The 24,269-nt window shown below is 39.1% G+C and overlaps 1 protein-coding gene across 2 annotated transcripts in view; it reads right to left on the bottom strand.

The window, feature by feature from the left end:
• LOC137194151 (collagen alpha-5(IV) chain-like) overlaps positions 1-24,202 on the bottom strand; it is a 30,069-nt gene extending 5,867 nt beyond the window's left edge. Inside the window, exons 1-41 of one of the 2 annotated variants that reach the window (XM_067605759.1) lie at positions 23,969-24,202; positions 21,721-21,774; positions 17,462-17,551; positions 17,207-17,251; positions 16,965-17,009; positions 16,792-16,854; positions 16,502-16,555; positions 16,306-16,332; positions 15,002-15,067; positions 14,836-14,898; positions 14,716-14,751; positions 14,261-14,305; positions 13,985-14,062; positions 12,905-12,958; positions 12,671-12,736; positions 11,811-11,855; positions 11,639-11,692; positions 11,500-11,541; positions 11,182-11,260; positions 9,838-9,873; positions 9,475-9,651; positions 8,523-8,612; positions 8,131-8,223; positions 7,913-7,983; positions 7,622-7,810; positions 7,317-7,488; positions 7,104-7,193; positions 6,900-7,007; positions 6,480-6,574; positions 5,815-5,965; positions 5,574-5,681; positions 5,230-5,394; positions 4,632-4,718; positions 2,146-2,286; positions 1,917-2,015; positions 1,720-1,818; positions 1,259-1,398; positions 983-1,109; positions 795-875; positions 533-631; positions 359-406 (exon numbers count right to left, since the gene is read on the bottom strand). In XM_067605759.1, the coding sequence (XP_067461860.1) occupies positions 359-406; positions 533-631; positions 795-875; positions 983-1,109; positions 1,259-1,398; positions 1,720-1,818; positions 1,917-2,015; positions 2,146-2,286; positions 4,632-4,718; positions 5,230-5,394; positions 5,574-5,681; positions 5,815-5,965; positions 6,480-6,574; positions 6,900-7,007; positions 7,104-7,193; positions 7,317-7,488; positions 7,622-7,810; positions 7,913-7,983; positions 8,131-8,223; positions 8,523-8,612; positions 9,475-9,651; positions 9,838-9,873; positions 11,182-11,260; positions 11,500-11,541; positions 11,639-11,692; positions 11,811-11,855; positions 12,671-12,736; positions 12,905-12,958; positions 13,985-14,062; positions 14,261-14,305; positions 14,716-14,751; positions 14,836-14,898; positions 15,002-15,067; positions 16,306-16,332; positions 16,502-16,555; positions 16,792-16,854; positions 16,965-17,009; positions 17,207-17,251; positions 17,462-17,551; positions 21,721-21,774; positions 23,969-24,040 (3,544 nt within the window). In that variant the 5' untranslated portion in view covers positions 24,041-24,202. Of the gene's footprint in view, positions 1-358; positions 407-532; positions 632-794; positions 876-982; positions 1,110-1,258; positions 1,399-1,719; positions 1,819-1,916; positions 2,016-2,145; positions 2,287-4,631; positions 4,719-5,229; positions 5,395-5,573; positions 5,682-5,814; positions 5,966-6,479; positions 6,575-6,899; positions 7,008-7,103; positions 7,194-7,316; positions 7,489-7,621; positions 7,811-7,912; positions 7,984-8,130; positions 8,224-8,522; positions 8,613-9,474; positions 9,652-9,837; positions 9,874-11,181; positions 11,261-11,499; positions 11,542-11,638; positions 11,693-11,810; positions 11,856-12,670; positions 12,737-12,904; positions 12,959-13,984; positions 14,063-14,260; positions 14,306-14,715; positions 14,752-14,835; positions 14,899-15,001; positions 15,068-16,305; positions 16,333-16,501; positions 16,556-16,791; positions 16,855-16,964; positions 17,010-17,206; positions 17,252-17,461; positions 17,552-18,175; positions 18,439-21,720; positions 21,775-23,968 lie in introns of those variants that run through there. The other variant, XM_067605760.1, reaches the window with a different exon arrangement.
• Between the last annotated feature and the right edge of the window lie 67 nt (positions 24,203-24,269).

Raw genomic sequence — 24,269 nt, 5'->3', positions numbered from 1 at the left:
TTCATACATTGTTCGATATTATAAGAATATGTAAAAAAATGAAGGACCTTTATGTACCTTTATCTCATTATCAAACTTCTAGCATATACATGTGTATTACTTTAATATTTGTTGAGTACAGGAAGGGAACCCAGTGGTTGAGTTTACCCAAATATTATTTCTGCTCCCAAATTCAAAAACATTTTTCGATGAATGTACAAAAGTTTCCAAGGTAAGCCAAATGCCTTGGTGTCCAAGACAAATCCTTTCACATGGGCCAAGTGTGAAAATACAAATATATCTAAAATGAAGGAAACTGACGCAGGTATGATGTTTGTAAAAGTCTGGAAAAGGATGATGTCAATTACCTGAGACTCACCTGGTTGACCTGTGTCACCACGCCTACCAGGATTCCCTCCTCTCATGACTGTAAGGAAGAAATGGAAAGACAGGTAAGGTTTGGCTGCAGCCATGACTTTGAAAAGACATCACTTACAGGATGTGGATGTGCTCATAGAGCGACACAGAACATTTCATGGAGGATTCCTCTTACTAGTGTCTCCTTTTGGCCCCGCTGGTCCAGGAATCCCATCCTGGCCCTTGTTGCCTTTAGGACCTGGATTACCAGAGACACCTGGCAAGCCTGGGGGACCTGAGGCAAACAAATATGAAAAAAGGCTGGAGTTTGACTTAAAATAGTAATAATACTTGACCCATCACCAATCTTTTAAATAGTAAAGGTTACACTGTAGGTTTCATTTGAAATTTAAGGTGTCCTTTTATAGTATATTTAAAAAACAAGGAAAGGACTTTGCCTGGCAGTCCATTGGGTCCTGGGTGGCCTTTGCATCCTTGGCGCCCATCTGAACCTTGAGGCCCTTGATAGCCTGGTGAACCTGGAATAGCAGTGTTGGGACAGAAGTGAGGTGGAGAGGTTAACAGAGTGTGACGATAAAATAAAACCAATCACAAATTGCCTTGTTTCATAATCAGTGGAAGTAACCATTTAGTCCATCAGGTCCTGGATTTCCTTTGACTCCACAGGTTCCTGGTGCACCTGTAGCCCCAGAAAAGCCAAGTTCTCCTTTCTGACCCTTCGTTGTATCAGTATTGCTTAATCCTGGTTCACCCTGTGGACAGGAGGAAGAATAGAGAGAAAGAAATCAAAATTATTTAAATTAACACATATATTTGCATTTATACGGATAGTATCTTACTAAACTGGACACCGCTCTAGTTCATCAGTTACAAAGACTCTTTTTAGATCAGTCATCACTACCTTTTGTCCTATTGGTCCAGGTGTGCCATATCCATGGTAGCTTGGCTCTCCTTTATGTCCTTTGGGACCAGTTAGACCTGATGAACCATCTGAACCTGGCTCTCCTGGGATTCCTTGATCTCCTTTTATTCCCTTCAGGCCTATGAGTGTTAAATTAAACAGTTATTTCAAGTAGGTACATTCAAAGAGACCATTATACATACACAGCTGCACAACTCTTGTCTGTAAGAAAAGTTAGGGTACATTTAAATGATCTAATACATGTCTTTTATATGTAAATGCTATATATTAAAAATATACTGTGACCCTTACTAGCTATGAAAATGAGATGGTTCTTATGAATTCAAAGACACAAGCTGATTGTAAATTTGTAATTGTGCAGCTATATACTGTAGTATTATTACTTAACTTGTAAGAAACCAATATATGTGTATGACCTTAAACTAAAGTTTACGTCTTACCTGGAGGGCCTCTGATTCCTGGGTCTCCCGGGGCACCAGCGGGTCCTCGATTTCCTTCTGAGAGCGCTAGTCCATCAACACCTGGATCACCTGCTGGACCTGGACACAGATAAGCACAGAGCGCATATTTAGTTTTGAAATCTGTTATTATAGCCAGATTGTTTGGGTGAATCAATATACTGATATAAAATTTAAACCTCTCTGTCCAGGTCTCCCTTGTGGTCCGTCAATCCCTCTCTGCCCTTTTTGTCCAGTACATCCAGGATTTCCAGGGGGACCAGCTTGACCATCTTGACCTGATGCAGTACAGTTAGAGTTAGAATATAATCACCAGCGCATACACCATACCATATAGCATAATAATAAGCCTCCATTTGTGGTTTGAGAAGTACTGTTTTCACAAGAAGAGTTTATTGTAAAGCTTACCTGGATCACCAGGGTCCCCTGGGGGCCCAGGTCTTGGTTCGTCAGGATAGCCTGGAGGACCTCTGGGACCTCTGGGACCCGGGTCCCCAGGAATGCCTGGTGGGCCCCGGTATCCTTTGGCTCCATCAGGGCCGGGGTCACCTGTAAACAATCGTGGGGAATAATAACTCTCTTTACTGAACATTATGAACACAGAGACTTTCAGCTGGTGGGCGTGGAATGGACATTCCTGTACAATTCAATATCCCAATGTGTGGAAAAAAGTAGATATTAGTCAAATGAAATATGAAAAAGTAAACAAATTAAATTGAATACATAAAATAAAGTATCTAAACATAATAAATAAACAATAAAACCAGTCAATATATCTTAATCAGGGGCTACAGAAAATATTTCTTTAAAATATATTATGTGCGTTCACTTTTTTTTTCATCATAATGGTTATTAAGGCATCTGTGTACAAACGGAATTCAATCAGAAAAATATTAAGGCTTGGGAAGGACTTAAGGAATCTTTCCTTATGTATGTGAAATGTACCTACAAGTATAAGTATAAGATTTGTCATGCAACTGAAAAGTTCATTATTACATTCAAATTTAGTAATAATGTTTTTAGGCATAATGTTATAGAATGTCCAGTCTTGTCATAAACAAACTTCTCTATGTCTCTCCATAACACAGATCAGGTGGGGCAGCGACAAAACAAATGCATAACTGTTTCTGTCTCAGTGCCACAAAAGGTGCATTTAACATCTATGTTAGGGATGCACAATATTGGATTTTTTGCCGATATCCGATACGCCGATATTTCCAACTCACTGTGGCCGCTTGCACATATTTTTTTCCAGATGGCTGAGGAGACTATTATGCATGCAAGTATAGATTGTACTAAGTATGATCAAGAAAGACAGTATATGAAGGAAGAATTTGGGAAGCCTGAAAACTTTAATGAACCTGCCAAGTGGGTGGAGCAGTAGAGTTTTCACTGAGTTCATTTGACAGACAGGATTAATGTGTAGGATTTAATCTCGGTAATGCACCTAATATGCTGGTTGCCAACCGCTGTTATAAACCAAAAAGGTTTTTTTTTTCCAAACAGAGTGGTACATCCTGTCAGCCGAGATGTTTCCTATCTGTGCAGCTGAACTTAGCAGCTCCTCGACGGACTGTTTCTCCCTGATGGTCCCGGTGCTTCCTCTGCAGGCTCCCGGTTTGTTATTCAAGTTAAAGTGGGAAGAAGCAGCGGGTCTGATGGGCAGCTTGAGTGAAGTGGAGCCTGCAGAGGAAGCACCGGGACCGTCAGGGTGAAACAGTCTGTGGAGGGAAGCACAGTTAGGTGGTGGAGGAGACAGCAACAAATCGGCCTCTCATAATCGGCAGAAATTGCCGATGCCGATATTTCATTGTAGAGCTTTTATCGGCCGATGACGTGCCGATAATATCATGTATCCCTAATCAATGTCAATAAATTTGGAAATTATTGTGGTACATGGTTAAATTTTATGAAACATTTTAAAATGAATTTCTCTGATCTTGTTAGAAAACACAGAATCGGAAGGGGCATAACCATGCTTTGTGCGGGTTTGTGTTATCTAATTGTGGATTCCAAAAAGGTTTCCCTTTTGGTGAAATCTCAGAGTGTTGAAGCTCTTTCCCTATATGTTCCTTGTGCATTTTATGTCTGTTAATTTTATTCAACCAACTTTCAAACAAGGCACTTGAACATTAAATTTTGATAGCCTAAGGGATATTTCATTAACTCAATTATTCCTGTGGGAATAGCCCTTATTACAGACACATTTTTTTTTGTATTTGATTGGAAAACATTTGACTCCTAGGAAATTTTCACACTATAAATATTATCATCAAACAAAGCTGTAACAAAGATTATACCCCCTTCAATCCGGTTTTCTTTATATATTTTTTATTGTACAGTAATATTACCACTGTTCCGCATTACATCCTTATGTGGTGATAAGTTGTGAACATAACACAATTTCCAAAACAGTAAAGCCTGACTTTGAGTTTTTGAGTTTTACTGGCAATTTAGAAACAGTGTAGTTACACCCCATTAGACACTTCAAGCCACCTAAATTTTTAAATATATCGTGTGGTAAAAAATTCCATAATGATTCTGGGAGTTCCAAACATTTTTTAAGCCATTTGATCTTAAAGGTACAATTTCAATAGACAGAATCTAAGATTTCCAATTCTCCTTCCACTCTCTCTAAACAAAGTATTTCTTTTTTAAGGTGATGGTGTCTATTTTTCAACACAAATTTGATAAATAAATACACCATCATAATTTTGATCCACAAATACAACTACAACGAATCACCCACAAAAGGAAGTGGCAGAAACCTCCAGATTGTTTGAGATCTAACATAAAACTTTGTAACTTTGTTAATGTAGCTCTATTTGTGTGTAACAGTATACATATAGTGATTTACTTATTTGTGAAGGTGTGTGTGTGCATTTGTGTGTTACCTATTTGGCCTGGTGGTCCTAAAATCCCAGGCAATCCTCCTGGTCCATGTCCTGATATCCCGTCTAGTCCAGGGTCTCCTCTGAGTCCTGAAGAAATTCAAGTGGAACATTTAAAGACATGCTCTAAATACAATTCTACAATTCTGTACAGAAGTAAACTACAGCACAGAGTCTGTACATTGTCACAGAGTGCATTGCAGTGTTGATGTGTACTTCTTTCTGAATTGTAAGCTTTGTTGTAAACTACAATGTAAGGTTCTCTGTTATCATATAACTATCATTGGTTTATTTTCATTACTTCTTAAATAGCAGACACAACTTCACTGACTGTTCTACACAGATATGATTTGATGAGCACACATGTATACAGGAGAAAAATGTCACATTCGACTAAATTTGCCTATTTATGAACATAACAGCATGGCAAGAAATCTGGATTGCACTTTGACTGAATATATTCTTTTCAGATACAGTACGCTGCTTTCTAAAACGCAAGTTAGCAAAGATAACAACTTCACACACACCACATCTATCTTGGACTGAACAACTGAACATCATTAGATGAGTGTTTTGGGCTCTTAGAGAAACAATGTTGTACCTGGTTGACCAGGCAGGCCATTTTGTCCCTTGATCCCTTTTTGTCCATGAGACCCTTGTGAACCTGGCACTGATGACCCAGTTGGACCAGGCTCACCAGTGGAGCCAGGATGACCAAACCCAGGTAAACCTGGGTTTCCCTTCACACCAGGCAGGCCATCAGATCCTGGGAGAGGAGAGACAAAGAAGAAGAAAGGAAGGAAAAAGGAAGAAACTGTTTAAACTTGTTGGACAGAAATGAATCCCAAGGGAAGATAATAGTCAGAATTTTTAATTTTCATCTGTATTCAGTGTCCTTCTGGAGTTCCTGGTAAAGTACATCACATGACTTCAATGCACACTGACCTGGATATCCTGGATCACCATCTGGTCCAGCTGGTCCCTCTGGTCCAGGTGAATTACATGAATCTTTAGTACCTGGTAATCCTGGGGGCCCTATAGATCCTTTATTTCCTATATGTAGCACAGGATAAAGCAGTAAATAGATGACTATAGGTTTGTGTTTGTGTGAATGTGTATGCATGCATCTCATTACATCTTTCTGACTTGTCTGCAGGCTCCAGTTTGGTATTCGGTGCATGAGTACCTTTTTCTCCTGGGAAACCACTATTGCCTGGTGGGCCAGGGTTCCCAGGTCTGCCAGGGGTCCCAGGATCTCCTTCAGGTCCCTGTGCTCCATATTCACCTGGAGGCCCTGCAGGGCCTGGGGGTCCAGGGTATCCACGGCCACCCTCACCCTGAAAATCACAAGTATAGAACAAATTATTTGTTTTTTTATGTACTTTCAGTATGACATTATGCGGTGGGAAGTAATGCTGGGTAACTGTCGAGACTTTTTACTTTTCAACATGAATTCCACACACTAATGCACTGCGTGCAAGTCAGAGGGAGCTATCTATGGTACTGAAACAGCATTCAGCTCCCACTGAAGATTCCTTAAAATTCTACACTCAGAGGTGAAATTTCATTATCCTTTACACAGAAGTAAACTGTTATTTTCTTAAAAACATCATCACAGTTTTCTTTAACAATCTATTGTCATCATACAGTATCAAACCAAACTTCAAAAGTAATAGAGCATTACATTACATTAATGTAATGTAATTCAAGGAGCTTTCATGTATTTTTTCCTGTTTTTCATCTGAGACTGTATTAAATATTGTAAATCCTTGAATCAGGAGTTAAAACTGGATGTGTATAGTCCATAGTCTACATATACACTGTATAGCAGATTTTTCTTGTGTGTCTGACCTTCAGTCCTGGAGAACCAGGAGGGCCTTGTTGACCTGGCCAACCAGGCGGGCCCGTACCTGTGATGCCTGGGGAACCCCGCTGCCCCTTGTCACCTATACAAGACACACACATACACATACGCAAACACACACACAGAGAAAGAGAGAGAGAGGAGATACACACACACGCACACACACACACACACACACACACACACACACACACACACACACACACACACCAGATACACAAGCACACGCACACACACACACACACACACAGACTGTTAAGCTGTTTGCTGTTTCCATTTCTTATTAAGATTTTTACACAAAATGAGAATCATTGTGTAAAAATTATCTACGGGTATAGGTATGTGGGTAAAGACAAAGGTACTGTACATATGGCCTTTTTGCTTGAGCTCAATAGCATACAGATTACCTTTCTCTCCTTTGATTCCCGGCCTTCCAGGGAACGACACATCACCTTTTTCTCCTTTCTGCCCTGGAGAACCTTGTACCCCGGGGATACCTGGGCTACCATGCTGACCTGGATATTTGTAGGTGAGTATGAAAGACACCTCCATCATCTACTGTAGGGTTACATAAAGACCATCCATCCATCATACAGCCATGGTGAAGTTACCTGGGCTTCCACGTAAACCAGGCAGACCTTTAAAGCCAGGTGGCCCAGGAATTCCTCTGGGGTGGTTGTGGCTGGGTTCCCCTTTCTGGCCTATCAGTGAAGGAGGGAGAGAAGAAAGGGCTTACAATGGCTGTCAAAGTTTCTGTCTGTCTGTTTGTGTTTTATATATAAATGTCTTTGTCAAACTGCATATTGATCAAGGTGATTATTTACCTGGAGATCCAGGCGGTCCAGGAAAGCCAGGTACCCCAGTATCTCCCTGACTTCCTGGAAGTCCAGGAAGCCCATATCCCACTGGCCCAGGATAGCCATCTGGTCCCTGTTTGCCCATAGACCCCGGTAGACCTGGGAAACCAACATCTCCTTTCTCACCAGGGAAGGGATACTAGAGAGTGGATGGAAAACTTGTTCCAGTAATCATTGAAATTACCAATGGACTCTGGCTGATAATCTATAAACTCTAAAGAGCCAAAATGTGACACCAAATGGCAAAGAATAGAATGTCAAAACCTTCTCACCGGATCCCCTGGTGGGCCTTTGTGGCCTTTGTGGCCTGGTAACCCACAAGTCCCAGGATGACCATCTTCACCAGGCCAGCCAGGCTGTCCTCGTTCTCCTTTGTCTCCCTTTATCCCAGGGCTGTTGTAGGAATACGATTCTCCTTTTTGTCCACGGAGGCCTGGAAATCCTGTTTCACCAATAGGACCCTTCAGGGAGGAGTGATTGTTTACAAGTTTTTGTAGAAGACAAAAACAACAACAACAACATTAACAACTTTAAACTACTGTATTAAAGACATGTTTTCGTACTTGTATTCCAGGTGGGCCTCTAGGTCCTGGGAAGCCTGGATCACCTTTGGGTCCTGATCCTTGATAATATCCTGAGTGAAAGTAACATATAGAATGTGTATTCCAGTTATAAACTATTTATACTCACCACTATTTCCAGTAAAACATAATAATGCATTTGAACATGGATGGACAGAGTTGGTGGAATCTGTATGTTTTCATGCGGTGAATGGTTTTACCAGGGGTGCCAGGTGGACCGGGGCGTCCCGGTGGTCCTGGAGGTCCTGGAGGTCCTGGTCCGGCACACTCATAACAGGCCTCCCCCTTCTCTCCTGTATGGGATATAACCATAGGAATATTTTCGTGAGTCCCATTTTTATTAAATTGTATTATATTTTCCACATCTTAACTTTTTCTTTTCACTTATTCTAGTCCAGACTGTTGGATTGACTAAAAGAAAAATGATAAAATATTAAAGGGCTGCATAAAATGCTATGTAGCAACAACAGCATGTATCAGTCAACCAGCAGAGCAAATTAACAAATGCAAGTTAGTAGGTCTAAAGAGATGTTCAAGCAATTTGAAACAAATTAAGTGGCTATCTATGTATGTATAACACTAAGTTTCATACCTTTCATTCCATATGTCCCATCATTTCCCATTAGTCCAGGCATACCCCTCACTCCCTTCATTCCTGGAAGACCCTTGACAATCCTGTTATCTATAGTACAAGCAACATCAACAACAAACTCTATCAGGTTACCCAGTATACCACATTTATACCAAATGTGAACAGTTGGGAACTGAATCCAAATTTCTGTATCTCCATGTAGGTTCTAATAAATGTTGGCTTGTTTGTTAAACACAAAGTGCATGAAATCATCCCCAGCCTCTGCATTAAATGAGTGGTTGTATGATCACAGGCAGAACTATTCATCATGCAACTCAACAAGTTGCGAAAGTCTCATATTACATAATGAAGAGTTGTGTTCCTACTTTACTTTTATAGATTGTGTATGAGGTTGAATAGACCTTGAATGACTGAGCACAAGCTAGCTCTGCCTGTGACCATAGAACTAGATTGACAATCCATAACTCTCATGTAAAAAAGGTTTTTCATGCAAGTCAAAAAAGCACTTAAGATATTACTAGAAATATTACTTTAATAATACATTTGTGTGGCTTTAAAGCAAATGCTCTCGTCTGACCAATGTAAGGTGAGCAATGTCCCACATAGGCACCATATAATAGTGGAAATAAAACAGCCCCTTTTAGCCTATAACTGTTAATATAAGAGTTTGAAATTCCTGTGTAGACACTCTTGTATAGTACCTAGAGGCTGGCAGGCTATAAATAATATAAAAATATATATATAAAAGAAAAGAGAAGGAAAGCTTTAACTGAAACCCCAAAGTACTTTCACCCATGTAAGATGTCTGTAGAGAAAATCAAGATGCCGGTATTACTGAAAGTAAATGCAATACCACTATTAGTAGTATGAGTAGTAGTAGAAGTAATAGTATTGGTAGTATTTAGTTTATGAATACTGCATCTAATTGAAAGGGTAAAACATCTACACGTACTTCTGTCTTCAGGAGGTCCAGGTGGACCTGGCTCTCCAGGAGGCCCTTGATCACCAGGATCCCCATCTAGACCTGGGAGTCCAGTATAAATATCCCCTGGCTCCCCAGCATCCCCTTTGGGGCCTGGAAAGCCATTGGGACCAGGTGGGCCTGGCAAATAATTCCCAGGTAATCGTCCTGTATAGTGTTAAGTTACAGATGGTTACCAATATATTGAGGAAAAACTAAAGTCATACATCTTTATTCTGTACCTTTGAAATACAACTCATTGGAGTGATAGACAGACAGACAGACAGATAGATAGATAGATAGATAGATAGATAGATAGATAGATAGAGTGAGAATGGTCACTTCACTGCACACCTGGAGGTCCATCAGGTCCAGGAAACCCCACAACACCTGAGAAAAGAGTAGAAACTTGTGTAATTTCTGTCTGCTATATGCAAGTCTGCTGCAGGAAAGCAAATATTACAGAGTTATCAGAGTTGTAACCATTACTACTACAACAAGTTAATTTGCTACTACTCAAGCATGGCTAACCCTGACTTTAATAATAAAATAAATAAATAATAATAAACTTAATTTACAGAGCATTTTTCATACAAGAGATGTAGCTCAAAGTACTTCACAATAAAATTTTAAAAAATGCAACACACTGAAACAAGGGCAAATAGAAATTAGACAATAAAAAGACAGTAAATGATAAAATATATGAGTGAAAGTAAAAACAGAGACAAGTAAGAATAATAAAAAAAGAATTAGTATGAAGACATTAATTAATAGGTTTTCACTTATCCTCTAAAAATGTTGACAGAGCTCTTGGGAGGGTATTCCATAATTTCGTAGCATAGTTAAAAAAAGCTGCACTGTCTATTTTCTTGTGTGTAAATTTATGTGTATAAAGACAGCTTCCCTGAGCAACCTCGAAGGGCAAATAATATTTTCCTGATACATAATCTCCAAAAGTAACAAAAAAATTCCTCCCTTACAGCTAAGGAGCCAGTTTAAAACAGGATATCATGGTAAATTGTGTTGAACGCAGCACTTAGATCCAAAAGAATCAGAACAGAGACCTTATTGGCATCAGTGCTAATTCTGAGGTCACTAACGACTTTCGCAAGGGCCGTTTCGGTGCTGTGGTTGGCCTAAAACCTGATTGAAACATTCCAAAAATGTTGTTTTCATCCAGAAAAGTATTAATTTGGATAAAAACAACTTTTAAGTTCCTTGCTTAAAAAAGAAAGATTTGATATAGGTCTATAATTACTTAAAACTTCACTGTCAAGTTGTGGCTTTTTCAGTAATGGTTTTACAGCTGCAGCTTTGAAGGCATCAGGAAAAATTCCAGTTTCAAGTGATGTGTTAATATCTCTGACAGAGTTAAAAACAATTAAAACAATGTTTAAAAATTGTACTGGGGACAGGGTCATGACAACAGGTAGAAGATTTTCTCTCTGTTACCGTCTTGTAACAATTTCTGCTTTAACAGAAGACACATGATTGGTAAAGAATGTTCCAGATCACATTTTGCAGGAGATGCTTGACTGAGAAGGTCACAGACTGGGTCAGGATTCAACAGTCGATTTACAGTTGTGAACAGTGTTCTGGAGTTGTTGCCACCGACTTTAGCCTTTGCTGCACTGATCTCTCTGTGTTTCATCTCACTATTTGTCAGTCTGTTCATTATACAGCATTATGTTCATCTACCTTGAGGCCCAGGGGGCCCACGTGGTCCTGGGGGACCAGAATCTCCGCAGTATCCTTTCAGTAGTTCAATCTCCGGTACCTGTAAACAAAATGTCAAGAACCTTGGAGTGAAATCATGAAATAATAAAATAGCTGGATTCACTTACAGAACACAATGTTACAATGTACAAAGATCATTCCTCATCATGGTTACAAATGATGACAAAGACTGAAATACTAGTTTTGCCTACTGGCTCTATCCATGGCTTGCATAACACATGTTGGAAATAGATCAAAATACCACATGAATAATAAGTAGAAACTTATGATAAAACTCACTTCTCCAGGTGGACCAGGGGGACCCCTATTTCCTTTTTCACCCTACGGAAGACAAAGTATACAATCAAAGCATGATGTTACAAAGCATGCCAACCACCAACAGACTCCATATTATTTTTGGCACTAAATGATCACTGACCATCCCTCCTGGTGTCCCTGGATATCCTGGATGACCTCTGAGGCCAGGCCTTCCCTAAAGAGAACTATGTTATATTCAAATCCACACAATGAGTAAGCACACGCACATGCGTGTACGCACACATTAGCCTAATGGCTCTGCATACCACATTGGTAGCACAGTAGCACAGTACCTTTAATCCAGATTGTCCAGGATCACCATCCTTCCCTGGCTTTCCCTGCAAGGAGAATTAAGGACAACTGTGAGGACATTTGGACATGCATTGAATCAGTAGGCTGTGCTTTCTATAAATAGAATAGTTTACATAGGGCCTCAGGCATTGTTTTCCCCATCAAATAGCTATTTTGGGTTATAGGCCACATTACATACCAATAATTATAAACAAGGCATGCCGCAAACAACTACATCGGCTTTTCAGGATTTAACATGCAAATTTCAGGGTCAAGTCAGGCTCAGATTTCAGATTATCAGTTATGTTGGGTGGCATTACATTAACTCCTAAAAAATGCAGCATAATAGCTGAGTGACATTGCAAAGTTGTAACAATCTCAGTGTGGAATCAGACTAAGATTTCTTCCCAGTATTGAGCCCTTTCCCTTGTGTAATTTTTACTTGTATTGTGGCTCCAGATGGGATAACTTTAAATTTAACTGGGACCAAAGCTATTTTCTTGCAACAGAATTATGATAGAATGACAAGGGTTAGATCAATGACAAGTCTTGTTTTTTCTTTTCTTTTCCTCCCTTTCCCTTCCTTCTCCTGTTTAATGGCAAATGACATTGAGTTTAATGTTGTATTACTGCCCTCTGCTGATCTTTCTTATTAGGGGGCAACTTCCAAGGTTTTATTGATAACCCTTCAATGCAAAGTGATGTGGTAAAAAATTTCTGTTTGAAGGATGAAAGATGGTGCAACAGTTAAATAACAGTTAAACAGTAAATTTGATAAAAACTGTTTTGAGACACACACATTTCATATTTATGCATAGTCACAAAGTGAGGTTTAAACGAAAGATGGGAAGTATTCGCTTACTTGTGGACCCTCCTGTCCATTGTGTCCCTTTGATCCTTTTGTGTTATAGCTATCACCAGGATCCCCCTGAGAAGAAATTGAAACAAAATAGCAATCTGAGAGAAATATACACAACACTAACAAGACAAAACAAGCATCGAGGTTGAGGAGCTTTTGTGATTTTAAAAGGCATTACAGTTTAAAATGTGGAAAGGCTGAGGCTGTCATTTGTGTAAATTTTTAAAAGATACTTACTCGAGCACCTTTGCATCCTTTTTCTCCTATATCCCCTTGTGGTCCTTTTATTCCCTGAATAAGAAATAAACTGCAGGTTATGGTTCATTAGTTCCAATGACGGCACTTGTGGCACTGGGGAACTGAACATAGTGACATCAGTCAGTCTGTCAGTTGGTCACTCAGCCTGTCTGTCCAACATTTATACGGACTACATTGTTATGAAATTTTGCATGAATAACCATGATGCTCAGTACATGATTCCTGATGATTTTGGTGATCCCTAATCTTTTGTCCTGCACTGTCATGTCCAAATGTTCCTTTGAACCAACATATGATGCATCACAAAATATCCTGAATATGGTCAGATTTCAATGAAATTTGGTGTGGATATTTATAGTCCCTGAAGGATTAATTCAAATATTTGACCCTATGACCTTTCCTCTTGTGTCACCAACAGGCCACAATTTCCAGTTCTACACAAGAAATATTTGCAATAACTATGATGAAAATATTACCATGAAATTTACTGAGCACTGATGTTGTTGAGAGACTTTTCATTTTGGACACTACCAGTTTTTTCTCTAATACCAATTTCAGTTCACCCTAACAGCCTCTGTCTGAACTCATCTTTTCCTTTTCCTTCTTTTTTTCAATTTACTTCCAGTTACCTTGAGTGAAAGCCTAAATGAAAAGCCTGATGTTCAATCAGCAACTGCAAAATTTGGAAACTGTCCCAGCTAATGAAGTGTGCTACCATGGGGCTTATGTTTAATTTCAATGTGTGAAAATACATGGTGTGAAACGTGTTGCCTCCATTACACTGGTTACGTCTCAAATTGAGTTTTTTGGCACTATCATAGAGGCAGTTGCAACCCATAAAATCATGACAAGATGATCGACTACAATTTAGTGATGGTTTATGTGTTTTACAATGATGATAGATGTATACAAAGATGTATGATATATTATTGATGAAAAATATTGTTAAATTATAACTTGCTTCAATGCAGCCATGATATTGCAATTCCGTTATCCCCAAACACCACTCTGTGTAATATTTAATTGCTACAGTGATCTGACCTCAGTCTCTTACTGTACCTTTAACACAGCAGCCTCAGAGAAAAACTCCTTAATCCGACCAGGTGGCCCAGGTGGGCCTGGTGGTCCTCGCCGCCCCTACATCAAGAAAAAAGAAAAATTGAGATAGAACATAATGTATACAGACAATGTTATAGTATGAACATGTCACAGAAATAGTCAGAAGTAAAAAAAATAATAATAGTAATGGCACAATGTTCAATGCAACATCCTCTCCTCTTTGATTCAATGTAACTTATATATTACACTATAATAGTGTATTAAAACATAAATTACCTTCAGTCCACGAGGTCCATGGATACTGCGCAAGCCTTCTTGACCCTGTAGTATGGGACAGCATTTGTAATTTAACTTGTATAAGTAACCTGGTTTCTCTGCATCTAAATGTTTATCTAAATGTGAATCCTTTATTTTGCAGTTGCAGTACCCATGTTGACCATCCTTGTTACTGCAAACTTCCACTGATATTCTTCCTTTCATACAAATCCAGTCACCATCATTTTCACCTAAGGAGTTTACTGATCACAATACACTCCAAAATACTGCCCTTCTGATAAACAAGCACTGTGTCCAACAAGTAGTAGTTACTAAGGCAACAGGTCATCACTTGCCCAGTTGGTGTGAACATTGCCAATGATGATAATTGGAGCACCTGGCCAAATAAATAAATAAATAAATTAAACTAAAAACCTGCACTGGTGGTTTTCAAGTGGTTGACTTCAACACATTACCTTAGATCCGGCAGCCCCTGGATGGCCAGGAAATCCCTGTTAATAAAGAATGCGATATCAAGCATCACATACTAAACTTTTCCATATATCTGTACAATGCAACTGAACAATTTCACTCACATCAGCGCCCCGTTGTCCTTGGTCTCCTTGTGGTCCAAGCTCTCCACGGGAACCTGGATCACCCTAAAATACATGTAGAAAGAAATTCAAATCATGTGCCGCTTTTTATTTCTCCACTTTAGGGAAAATGTTGTACAAATGATTTCTAATGCAACTAAACAGTTACCGGCTCTCCTTTCCTCCCAGGTGGCCCAGGCTGAAGTGTCACATCTATTAATACCTGAGATTCACCCTGTCAAATGGAGGAAGCGAAAGTATTTAACATTTAAGTTGTGGTTACAAATATTTGATAATAACAGTTGTGCAGTAATATTGGAATATGTTATAGTACTTCTTGGTTGCATATTGTAGGCTTCATCACTCATTTCTATGTATCTGTGCTCTCTCACACTCACAAGCCTCATTAAAGTGCTAGAATGGGCCCAAACTGCAAATACTGCAACTGCACACCTTTTCAGTGTTGACAATGTAAAAAGGGATAAGATAGTGTATAGATAGATAGATAGATAGATAGATAGATAGATAGATAGATAGATAGATAGATAGATAGATAGATAGATAGATAGATGTATTTGAACATGTGTTTTGGCTCATGGTCTCTAGGAGAGATTTTTACCTTGGGAACCACAGAGATGTCACAGAGAGTGTCTCACAGGTCTAGCATGGTAAACCAAATGAATCTCTTCCAGTAGTTTCTTTAATGCAAACATGTAGAGTGGATTCTTCCTCTGTATTAAGTGGCTGCAGTTCTAGGAAATGCCTCATATCCATTCCAAGGACCAGGGGTTGTAACCCAATCAAAGCAGTCTGACCAAGCACCATGTGAGAACACAGCCATGTGACCCACTACTGGAAGAACTCTAATAGATGGCATATATTCAACTTTGGGGACATATGGAACATGGCCATGAAAAACTGGAAGACTGCAGTCTTCTGGCACCATTAGTTACAGCATGCTTTTGCTGTCATCACATTAAACGTAAACTGACAGACTGAGCAGGTGCATGCAAATTAAGTCTTAAGTCAGTTAAACAAAGACGAGTAGCTGCCTGTGACAGAAAATCATCATGATCACTAGAAACCTCAATTTCTGATACTGTTAGGAAGTCTACAATGTGGTAACACTCAATGCTGTTATTCTTGTGCATGAAAGTGAACATAAACTGTTCCCAACAGTTTTTGTACCGATAATTAGCTTTGAGAATTAATGGATTTCCTCCTCCAGATGTAAGTGGAAGGACAATTCTTACAAAAGAAAAGAAAAACAAAGAAAAATCCTTAAACAAATTATTGGTCTCACATGGACTAGGTACAAAATTAGCTTTGGGAGCATGGGGAGGCAGAGAAGGCACCTGCTTTTGCAGTGTCATGCTATTTTTTTTCAGAGTACATCAGGATGCAATTTCACCCTTCCTAAATACAAAGAGTACTTAACAACTGGCCCTGGGTGGCACAGCATAATTTTATTACCTTTGGTCCACGCACACCTGTTGGACCCTGTAAAATAAAAACAAAGCTGAAGCAAAATTTGAACAGTGAATGCATTTCTGGATGGTTATTTTTGAGGACAGCACTATACAATAGAAGACTGAAGTTGATGAGAAGTGTGACAAACCATAATACTGATTATAACATAATCATAAATTGTTGGAATTTCATGTCTTACTGGAGATCCATCAATACCATGGGCCCCAGGAATACCAGGATGACCATCTTCTCCCTAAAAATATGTAATGTGTTACAAACATGCAATGTATCAAGTATCACAAACCCTTTTTAAGCATTAATACATTTCAAAATATGTGTTCTTTGAGAGTAGAAAATGTGTGATTGAAAGGCTCACTTTGTAATAACATTCAGGTAAAACCCCATTATGCAAGCAACTCACAAATGAACCAAATCTATTTCGAGAAAGACATGCAATTATACCACTGTTAATATGTAATATTTTCTTACATCAGTTCCATTGCAGCCTGGGGCTCCTGCAGGGCCTGGTTCCCCCTGTAAACCTGGGACACCCTGTAAGAGAATTTCAACAGAAATTAAAGTGGTAACATCTACAAGCACTTGCAGGAACATACAGGTCCACAATACACTTATCAGGTGGTAAACAGAGTAAGACACCTCACCGGTAAACCATGAGACCCAGCAAATCCTTCTTTGCCCTCTGGTCCCTGTAAAGATAGTTTAAAAATGTGTTACAGAATGGATCCTTGATCTACTACAATGTTTGCACTTTGTCTATACACACAGTACACATATTATTCATAAGCCATTTCAATCATAACTTAATTTTCACTCAGGAAGACATCAAATAAACACCCAACAAACACCTAAACAGACACAAGCTTGGATAGCATGGTAATGTTACCGGATCGCCTTTTGGGCCCTCAGGTCCATGAGGCCCAGTGTTTCCCTGTCAAAGACAACAAGCCATAATTAATCTTATCTAGTAAGATACAGCATAAGCATAAAAGTATTGTAGGTAGGTGCACAACAACAAAGTGTAATTCATCACAGTCTTGACACAGTTCAAGTCAATGTTGCCCTCTGTCAACATTATTGGATCTGTACATACAGAGAAAATAAGAGCGAAGGAGCCTCAAGAGCCAAACTGAAAGTCTACCTTTGGTCCCATAGGCCCAGCAGGACCAGCAGATCCTCGATGACCCTCTGCCCCTAAGGGACCTGGATCACCTGGAAAACCCCTGTCTCCCTGTGTGTGTGAGTGTATTTGCGTGTGTGTATGTGTGTGCAAGTGTGTACATGTGAGAGAGAGAGAGACACACACACACACACAAACAGAGCAAGAGAGAGAGAGAGATAATTTCAAATTGTACAAATTTCCATTTGTAAATGTTGTCAATAATATGCTGTAGTTTTGTTGAACTACTGCTGCAAACTACTATGTATCACTATGGGATTGGTGCCTAATAAATAACATATCTGCTGCTGAAAAACATATGCCCATATAGAATCGATTAATTACAGACCATTCTGATCACCACTTTCTATGTTGTTTTGCTGGTCATTATAGAAAATACTGTATGTTAACTCCTGTATTTCCAAATATTGTCACTCTACAAATAAACCTGTAAGAGCAAAAGAAAGCATTAGTAACATTAAATACAGTTAAAGACTAAGTTGTTGTCAAAGGTAAGTCCATGTATTATAAAACCTATGTCACAATTCCTGCTTAGGCCCTGTGTGTGTTTCCTTGCCCTTTCGGTCTTTTTCCCTGCCTTCAGCCCTTCAGCACTCTCTGCTCTAGTCTTTGACATTTCTCCACTTGTCCACCAGATGCCCCCAGACTTCCTGTTCACCACACCCACCTGCTCACCTGTTGCCACAGTCTGCGTGTGCTGCCCATTCTTTCATCAGATCCTCAGTACAAATACCAGTCTCTATCATCCATTCCCTGCTAGTTCTAGTGGTTCCCAGCTACCAGTACTAGTTTCCCCCGGCCTGCTTTAGTAAATACCTTGTCCTACCATAGGTACATCTCAATTCTCTTAATTTATGTCTCGAGAGCGGCCTTCACGGAAGTCTTTTACTGGCCGACACGCCCCCTTATTGGATATCAGTTATTGATTGGACGCTGCAGCTGATCAGACTGATCTGATACATCACTGCAGTTTCATACCGAAGTGGAGACAGATTACATTTTAAGTGTATCATTCCCAAGTTTTATGTTTTACTTGTTTTCTGATTCATCATAATTAAAAATCTGTTAATTGTCGGTCTGATCAACAAAAGAACCATAAACAACTTTCTTCATTTATTAGAAAGATTTTTTTTTCATGATGTTATTTCCTCCATTAAACTGTTTCTTGGCGACAGACAGACTCTTCTTTAATTTTATCCATAATAACAGTTAAACACATCTATATTTTACATAATTTGTCATCATTTCCATTCAGTCACATGTGAGGCTGAAAATTCCTGAGCGTCGGGTTTGATATGAGTTAAATCATTTCCATTTGCCCTGAAACATTTAGCCAAATAAATATTTTCCAGTGTTCAAAAGACACCCTGATCATATTCTGGGTTATTGAATGATGAATTCACTATCAGGGTTACCAAAAAATACAGATGCAAATAATCAATAAATAGGCTAGTATAAACGCATTCCGCGAGTAGAAATGGTTCCGGTGCCTCTGAGCAGGACACAGTATAAATGCAGAATGCAGGTTTTTATTTAGGTGTTTGTTAAACAGGTAACAGGCTGCAGAAAGGAAACAGCTGCTCTAGCGGTGATAACTGTGCACCTTTATTAGTGTCAGCACAGTGTACATGTGTGCAGACACAAACTCCATCAGAAGTTTCTACAGCTATTAAAGCCGACTGACAGCTGATCCAGCTGTGATCAGCTGTCGCCGTCATCAGAAACGGACGTCGCTTCACTTGACGCTTCAGAGGAGAGGACGTCTCATGTCTCTTAAAACAAATTTCCTCATTTCCTCTCTCCTCGCTTGGTTTCCTTGCGTCTCTCCTTGCATCCACGGTGGGAGGGACTAAGACGCAAGGAAAAGACGCAAGTGAGGGAAACGTGCATGTAATTTAAGAGACTTGGGATGTACCCCATGTCCCTGTTTCCTTGCCTCTGTATGCCTGCACTTGGGTTCACCTGCTCCACCCCCACATAACAACCTGTCAATAACTCTGGAGGTGATAGCAAGTTCTTTTGATAGTTTACAGTATTTTGCAATAACTGTTTATTTCTTAATTACAGCTCAAAGTTAAAAAGCTAGTTGAGAAAATATTAAATATATTTTTTCTCTTTGTTATATATTTTGAATTGATGGATCTAACATTAGCTAACACTGCAATTGATAAAATGACTGCATACAGTCACCAGATTTTGCTGAATCTGTCCTTAACAGGTCTTTTTAACAGAAGATGTTTTGAAAGTATGGGTATAAATAATAAATTCAATGATGGTTGAATTCCATTTAGCTACTTCAGTTTCAGGGTCCTGGTATTGTACATTTCTGTCTCACTGTCACACTGTCATGGCCCACTGGGACTCATGGAATGGATCAGAGCCATCATTAGTGCTATTACTAACACCTGTGTTTTTCCTACTATGAACAGCCAAAATTTCTGCTGTGAAAATGCCTATTAGGGTCTGCTTGGAGGTTAATGCAAATTGATTTAAAATCAACCAGCTGGTCTCTCTTAACAGGGTTAAAATGATTATGAAAGATGTTGAGACAAACCTAATAAGAAGCTACTTAAGCTTTTCTAAATATGATCTATTTGGGATCTGCACCTAATCTGACTAGTGTAACATTGGACAGCTGCACTTGAAGCACTCAGGCATTTTGATTGTGAAAATGGCTGTATAGTATGTTGTATTCAATGCAGTGTTTGTGTTTGACAGTAACATTGTATAACCTGGTGTCAGGTCTATTTGGAAAGCAGTTACATTTGCTTTAGAGATGAATAATAGTATTTGTTTCATAGTGACAACACATATAATTCTTTCATATGTTGGGACTACATGTGGACCACAGTTTACCACATGTTTCAAGACTCCAAGAAACCTGAGCCCTGGGGGTTCGCACCCAAAGTGTGAAGCTCCACCCATGGATCCAGGTGATCAAAACTAGAGATTCCCCTCTTATCTTTCTCTTTTCTCCACAAGCTGCAGCAGGAGCAGCTCCTTGCTCTCTTTTCTCCACGAGCTGCAGCAGGAGCAGCTCCTTGCCCTCTTTCTCCTTCAGCTGCAGGAGCAGCTGCTTGGTCTTTCACACCTCCAGCAGCTGCTGGAGCAGCTCTCCGCTCTCTTGTGTGGCCTGCTCACAGCAGACACACACAGTCTTCTTTACGGCAGAAGACGCGAGAGCCTGCCTAAGACTCAGAAACTAAGTTTCCTTGTGCCAGCAGCTAACATACAAGTCTGCTAGCCAGTTTAACAAGTACAGGAGCCACGAAATGGAGTTAGCTTGCCGCTAACTCTACACAAAGGAGTGACCTGGGCCCTCTGCACGACTGGAGTGCTCTCTCCCCAGCAACGCCTGCATCTTTCAGCTACAGAGCCAAAGCCTTCTCAGCCTGACTCACCCACGGATTCACCGGCTACAAAGCAAGACACCACAAAGCATCTCTTCCTTCATGGACTGGTAACAACTGGGCATAGCCTAGCAACACAGTGAAGCATAGTACGGCTAAGCAAGAATGTTTAACTCAAACAATGTACTGTACGTGTATTGATTTGGTTAAGGTTATACATTGAACTGTTGTTGTGATGTCCTTGTTGCTTATAGTCAGGTTACTGCATAGCCACACCGCTAGGTTAATGTTAGCATCTTTTTCCCTGAGTCCAGGGTGGTGCCTCGTTATTATTAATTCTTATTAATAATTTTATTGAATAATTTTATTTGGTTTTATTAATTTTATCAAAGATAATCGTTAATTATTGCTGATAGCCAAACTTGTAGCCACGGCCCAACACATAGGCCTATAATTATGAAAGAGGATGTTTAAAGAAGTGATAAATGAAGAAAAATTACATCTTGACATACAGTATACTAATGTGTCATTTGCATAAAATGTGATGAGTGTACTAATTTCATTTTTATGTAAATATATAAATAAATTGAGCAGGCACACTAGTTCACACTATGCCAAAATTGTAGTGATTCAGTTTCATCTATAGTACATGACTTGTTGTGTAATGTACTTGAAACATTGGTAAAAAAAAAAAAAAAAAAAAAAAAACAGTATTTGCCAATGGAAAAGTTTTTTGTATAAACTTCCATTTGAAAAAAGTAGTTGTGTGGCACATTCTTTAAAACTGAAAGGGGCATTATTCATTCAAAGTGAACACCAGCATTGATTCATTTGATGATGTTGTGCACAGACAGGAGATGATTCACTCACCCTGTTGCCTTTCACTCCTTCGCATTTGCACTTTGATCTTCCTGAGCAGACACACTAAAAAAAAGTTATAACATTATTCAAAATGTATAAAGCAGTGGTTCTGAAACATCCTAACCCTCCCTTTGGAAGCAGAATGTGCCTCCACATCCCACTGTAGACCAATTCAATTTTTTTTATCAACCATTAAAATATTGAGGGTACTAGGAGCAAACAAGTCAAACTGAATATGAGCAGGTATGATCCTTTTCACCTTTGCAAGAGGTACTGTTGTGCAGATGAAAATATGCTAAACTGATAGAGTTTTTAAACACAGAAATTACAATGCTCTCCCGTTATAGTGACAATAAACCTGAGGGCAAGATAAATATGTCAATACTCTCTTGACTTTGGTTTTGTTTAGCTTCACTGTCATACTTCACGTTGTTTTGCTGTTTGAATACATTTTTGTATGAAATCATTCTTGTTCCCACATGAATCAATTCAATCAGATTCAGTCCGCTGATTCAAGTGATCAAACAAATTGTTGCTCTGATGGTGGCAAGTGCCACCTTTAGAAATATTATGTTAATCAATAAATTGTTATTTGCCCAGTGAAGAGAGTTTACTTTGGAAGGATTTGTAGAGGATTTATGAAGGCAATTTCCCTAAATACCATCTATCGCTCTCCAGGTTAAGAGCCTGTGTCTCTGTTTGACACGGTGGTATTTAATTGAGGCCAGTAAATATTACTGTTTATCAGCAGAGGAGAATGTTCGCTGAAGCACACTAAAAGGAGGAGTTACACTGTGGAGGGTTGTCAATAGGCTATATAGTAGGTCAGCTATAGGCTATAAACCTCTGATATCATGAACCTTTATCAGTTTACGTTAAGTTATTTCATATTGGTTAACTTTTTTCAATTCACCTTAGCCTAGTGGAGATCTAATTATAAACCACAGTGCACTCCTCCTGGATAAACAGAGGAAACACTGGGTACAACTCAATTTCTCTTATACCTTAAATTTGGCTTATTTATTAGTGTCCTTTTTACTGTAATTAATTCACTTTCCTTGTGACATGAAATGGTAATCAAGAATTAAACTGATTGGACATTTTATATTTGCATAATAGGGCAGGAGGTGCATTGTATTGCCAGTGGCTACACTATAACAGCATGCAGATTTTTCTCATCATTAGTGACCTTTAGTCTTAATAGCTGATGCTCTGTGATGTACAGAAGAGGCTACACTCAATAAATAACATCATAGCTTGTGTTTATTACAAGCTTATGGCAGGGGGAAATATAATATAAACAAGTCAACTTGGACCTTTATATGTTATAAATTATTCTAAACTTATTCTAAACTTCTTTTGACACTGCCATTCACTTTGTCAGTTCAATTTGCAAGTCTCTTATCATATTGTTATTATTTTTCTCCATATTTAAGCAGAATACTCATGTAACACGTACTGTACATGTCTCTGCTAACTTTTTCTTCAAGCTGTGGATGTGTGTTTTGGTTATCTTCAGTCACCTCTAAGTTTTCCCTCTCCCATATCCTGTCCTCTCCCGTAAAAGAGGCCCACTACTATGGCAGCGCAGAAATTTGCAAACAGACGACAAACAAACTCTTCTCCTCTGGATACAAGATGTTTGCAGATAAGCACAGACATTACAGTTACAAACACACCACAGTGTTGTATATCAAAGTGAAGGCTGTGAAGAATTACTGATCCTAACATTATACACAACAGGAAATATCCAAGGAACATAGTGTTGCAGATTGATGCTATTTTTCAAAAAACTGTTATTTAGTGGATTTGTTTTTTATGGGACCTGGGAGAGATACAGGAAGAAAAAGGTAAAGTTATACTAAACAGCATTAATAATTATGTAAATAATAATAATAATAATAAAATGTTACTAATGCATTGCTTAAAAGGGTAAGTTGAAACTACTATGATGGAAGATGAATGGAAAACATTGCTGTTTTTCTTGAACAAACCAATCAACCACTGTACTCAGCAACTAAACCCAGTCCCTGCAGTCTAATATCAAAGAAATAACAAGCAACAATATGATCCAGAAAGGATCATAAATAAGACTGTGTTCCATGTGTATATAGTATGCAGCACAAAGGAAAAAGTCAGCCAATAAAAAGTTTGCATTTCAAAACCTATGCAGATAGCAGCCTGCTCTTGGCTGAATTAAATCAGACCTTTCTACAATGTTATGTCAGCAATAAAAAAAAAAAAAAAAACATCTTACATTTTTGGCCCCAGTGCCCATCAGCATCACAGCAAACAGGATCAGAAGAACTACAAACACTGTCCTTCCCATGGCTTTTCTTGCTGCAGTTACATCAAAAGCTCATGAGTAAGACACCTCAGGTCTGATGATTGTCCGAGCGTCCTCCCCAGCAACAAGCCTTTACATCCATCCACTCCCGGGCTATGGATGATGTTAAATCAATGCAACAGTTAGGTTAAAATTCTCCATCTGGGTTTCAAGTACCTTCATAGTCAAAACAGCACAGAGTTGTTTAATTTCACCCTGAAGAGGAAGGCGG

Source organism: Thunnus thynnus, chromosome 12, assembly GCF_963924715.1.
Source record: "Thunnus thynnus chromosome 12, fThuThy2.1, whole genome shotgun sequence".
NCBI lineage: Eukaryota > Metazoa > Chordata > Actinopteri > Scombriformes > Scombridae > Thunnus > Thunnus thynnus.
The sequence above is the reverse complement of the archived record's forward strand: the minus strand, read 5'-3'. Positions and strand labels throughout refer to the sequence as shown.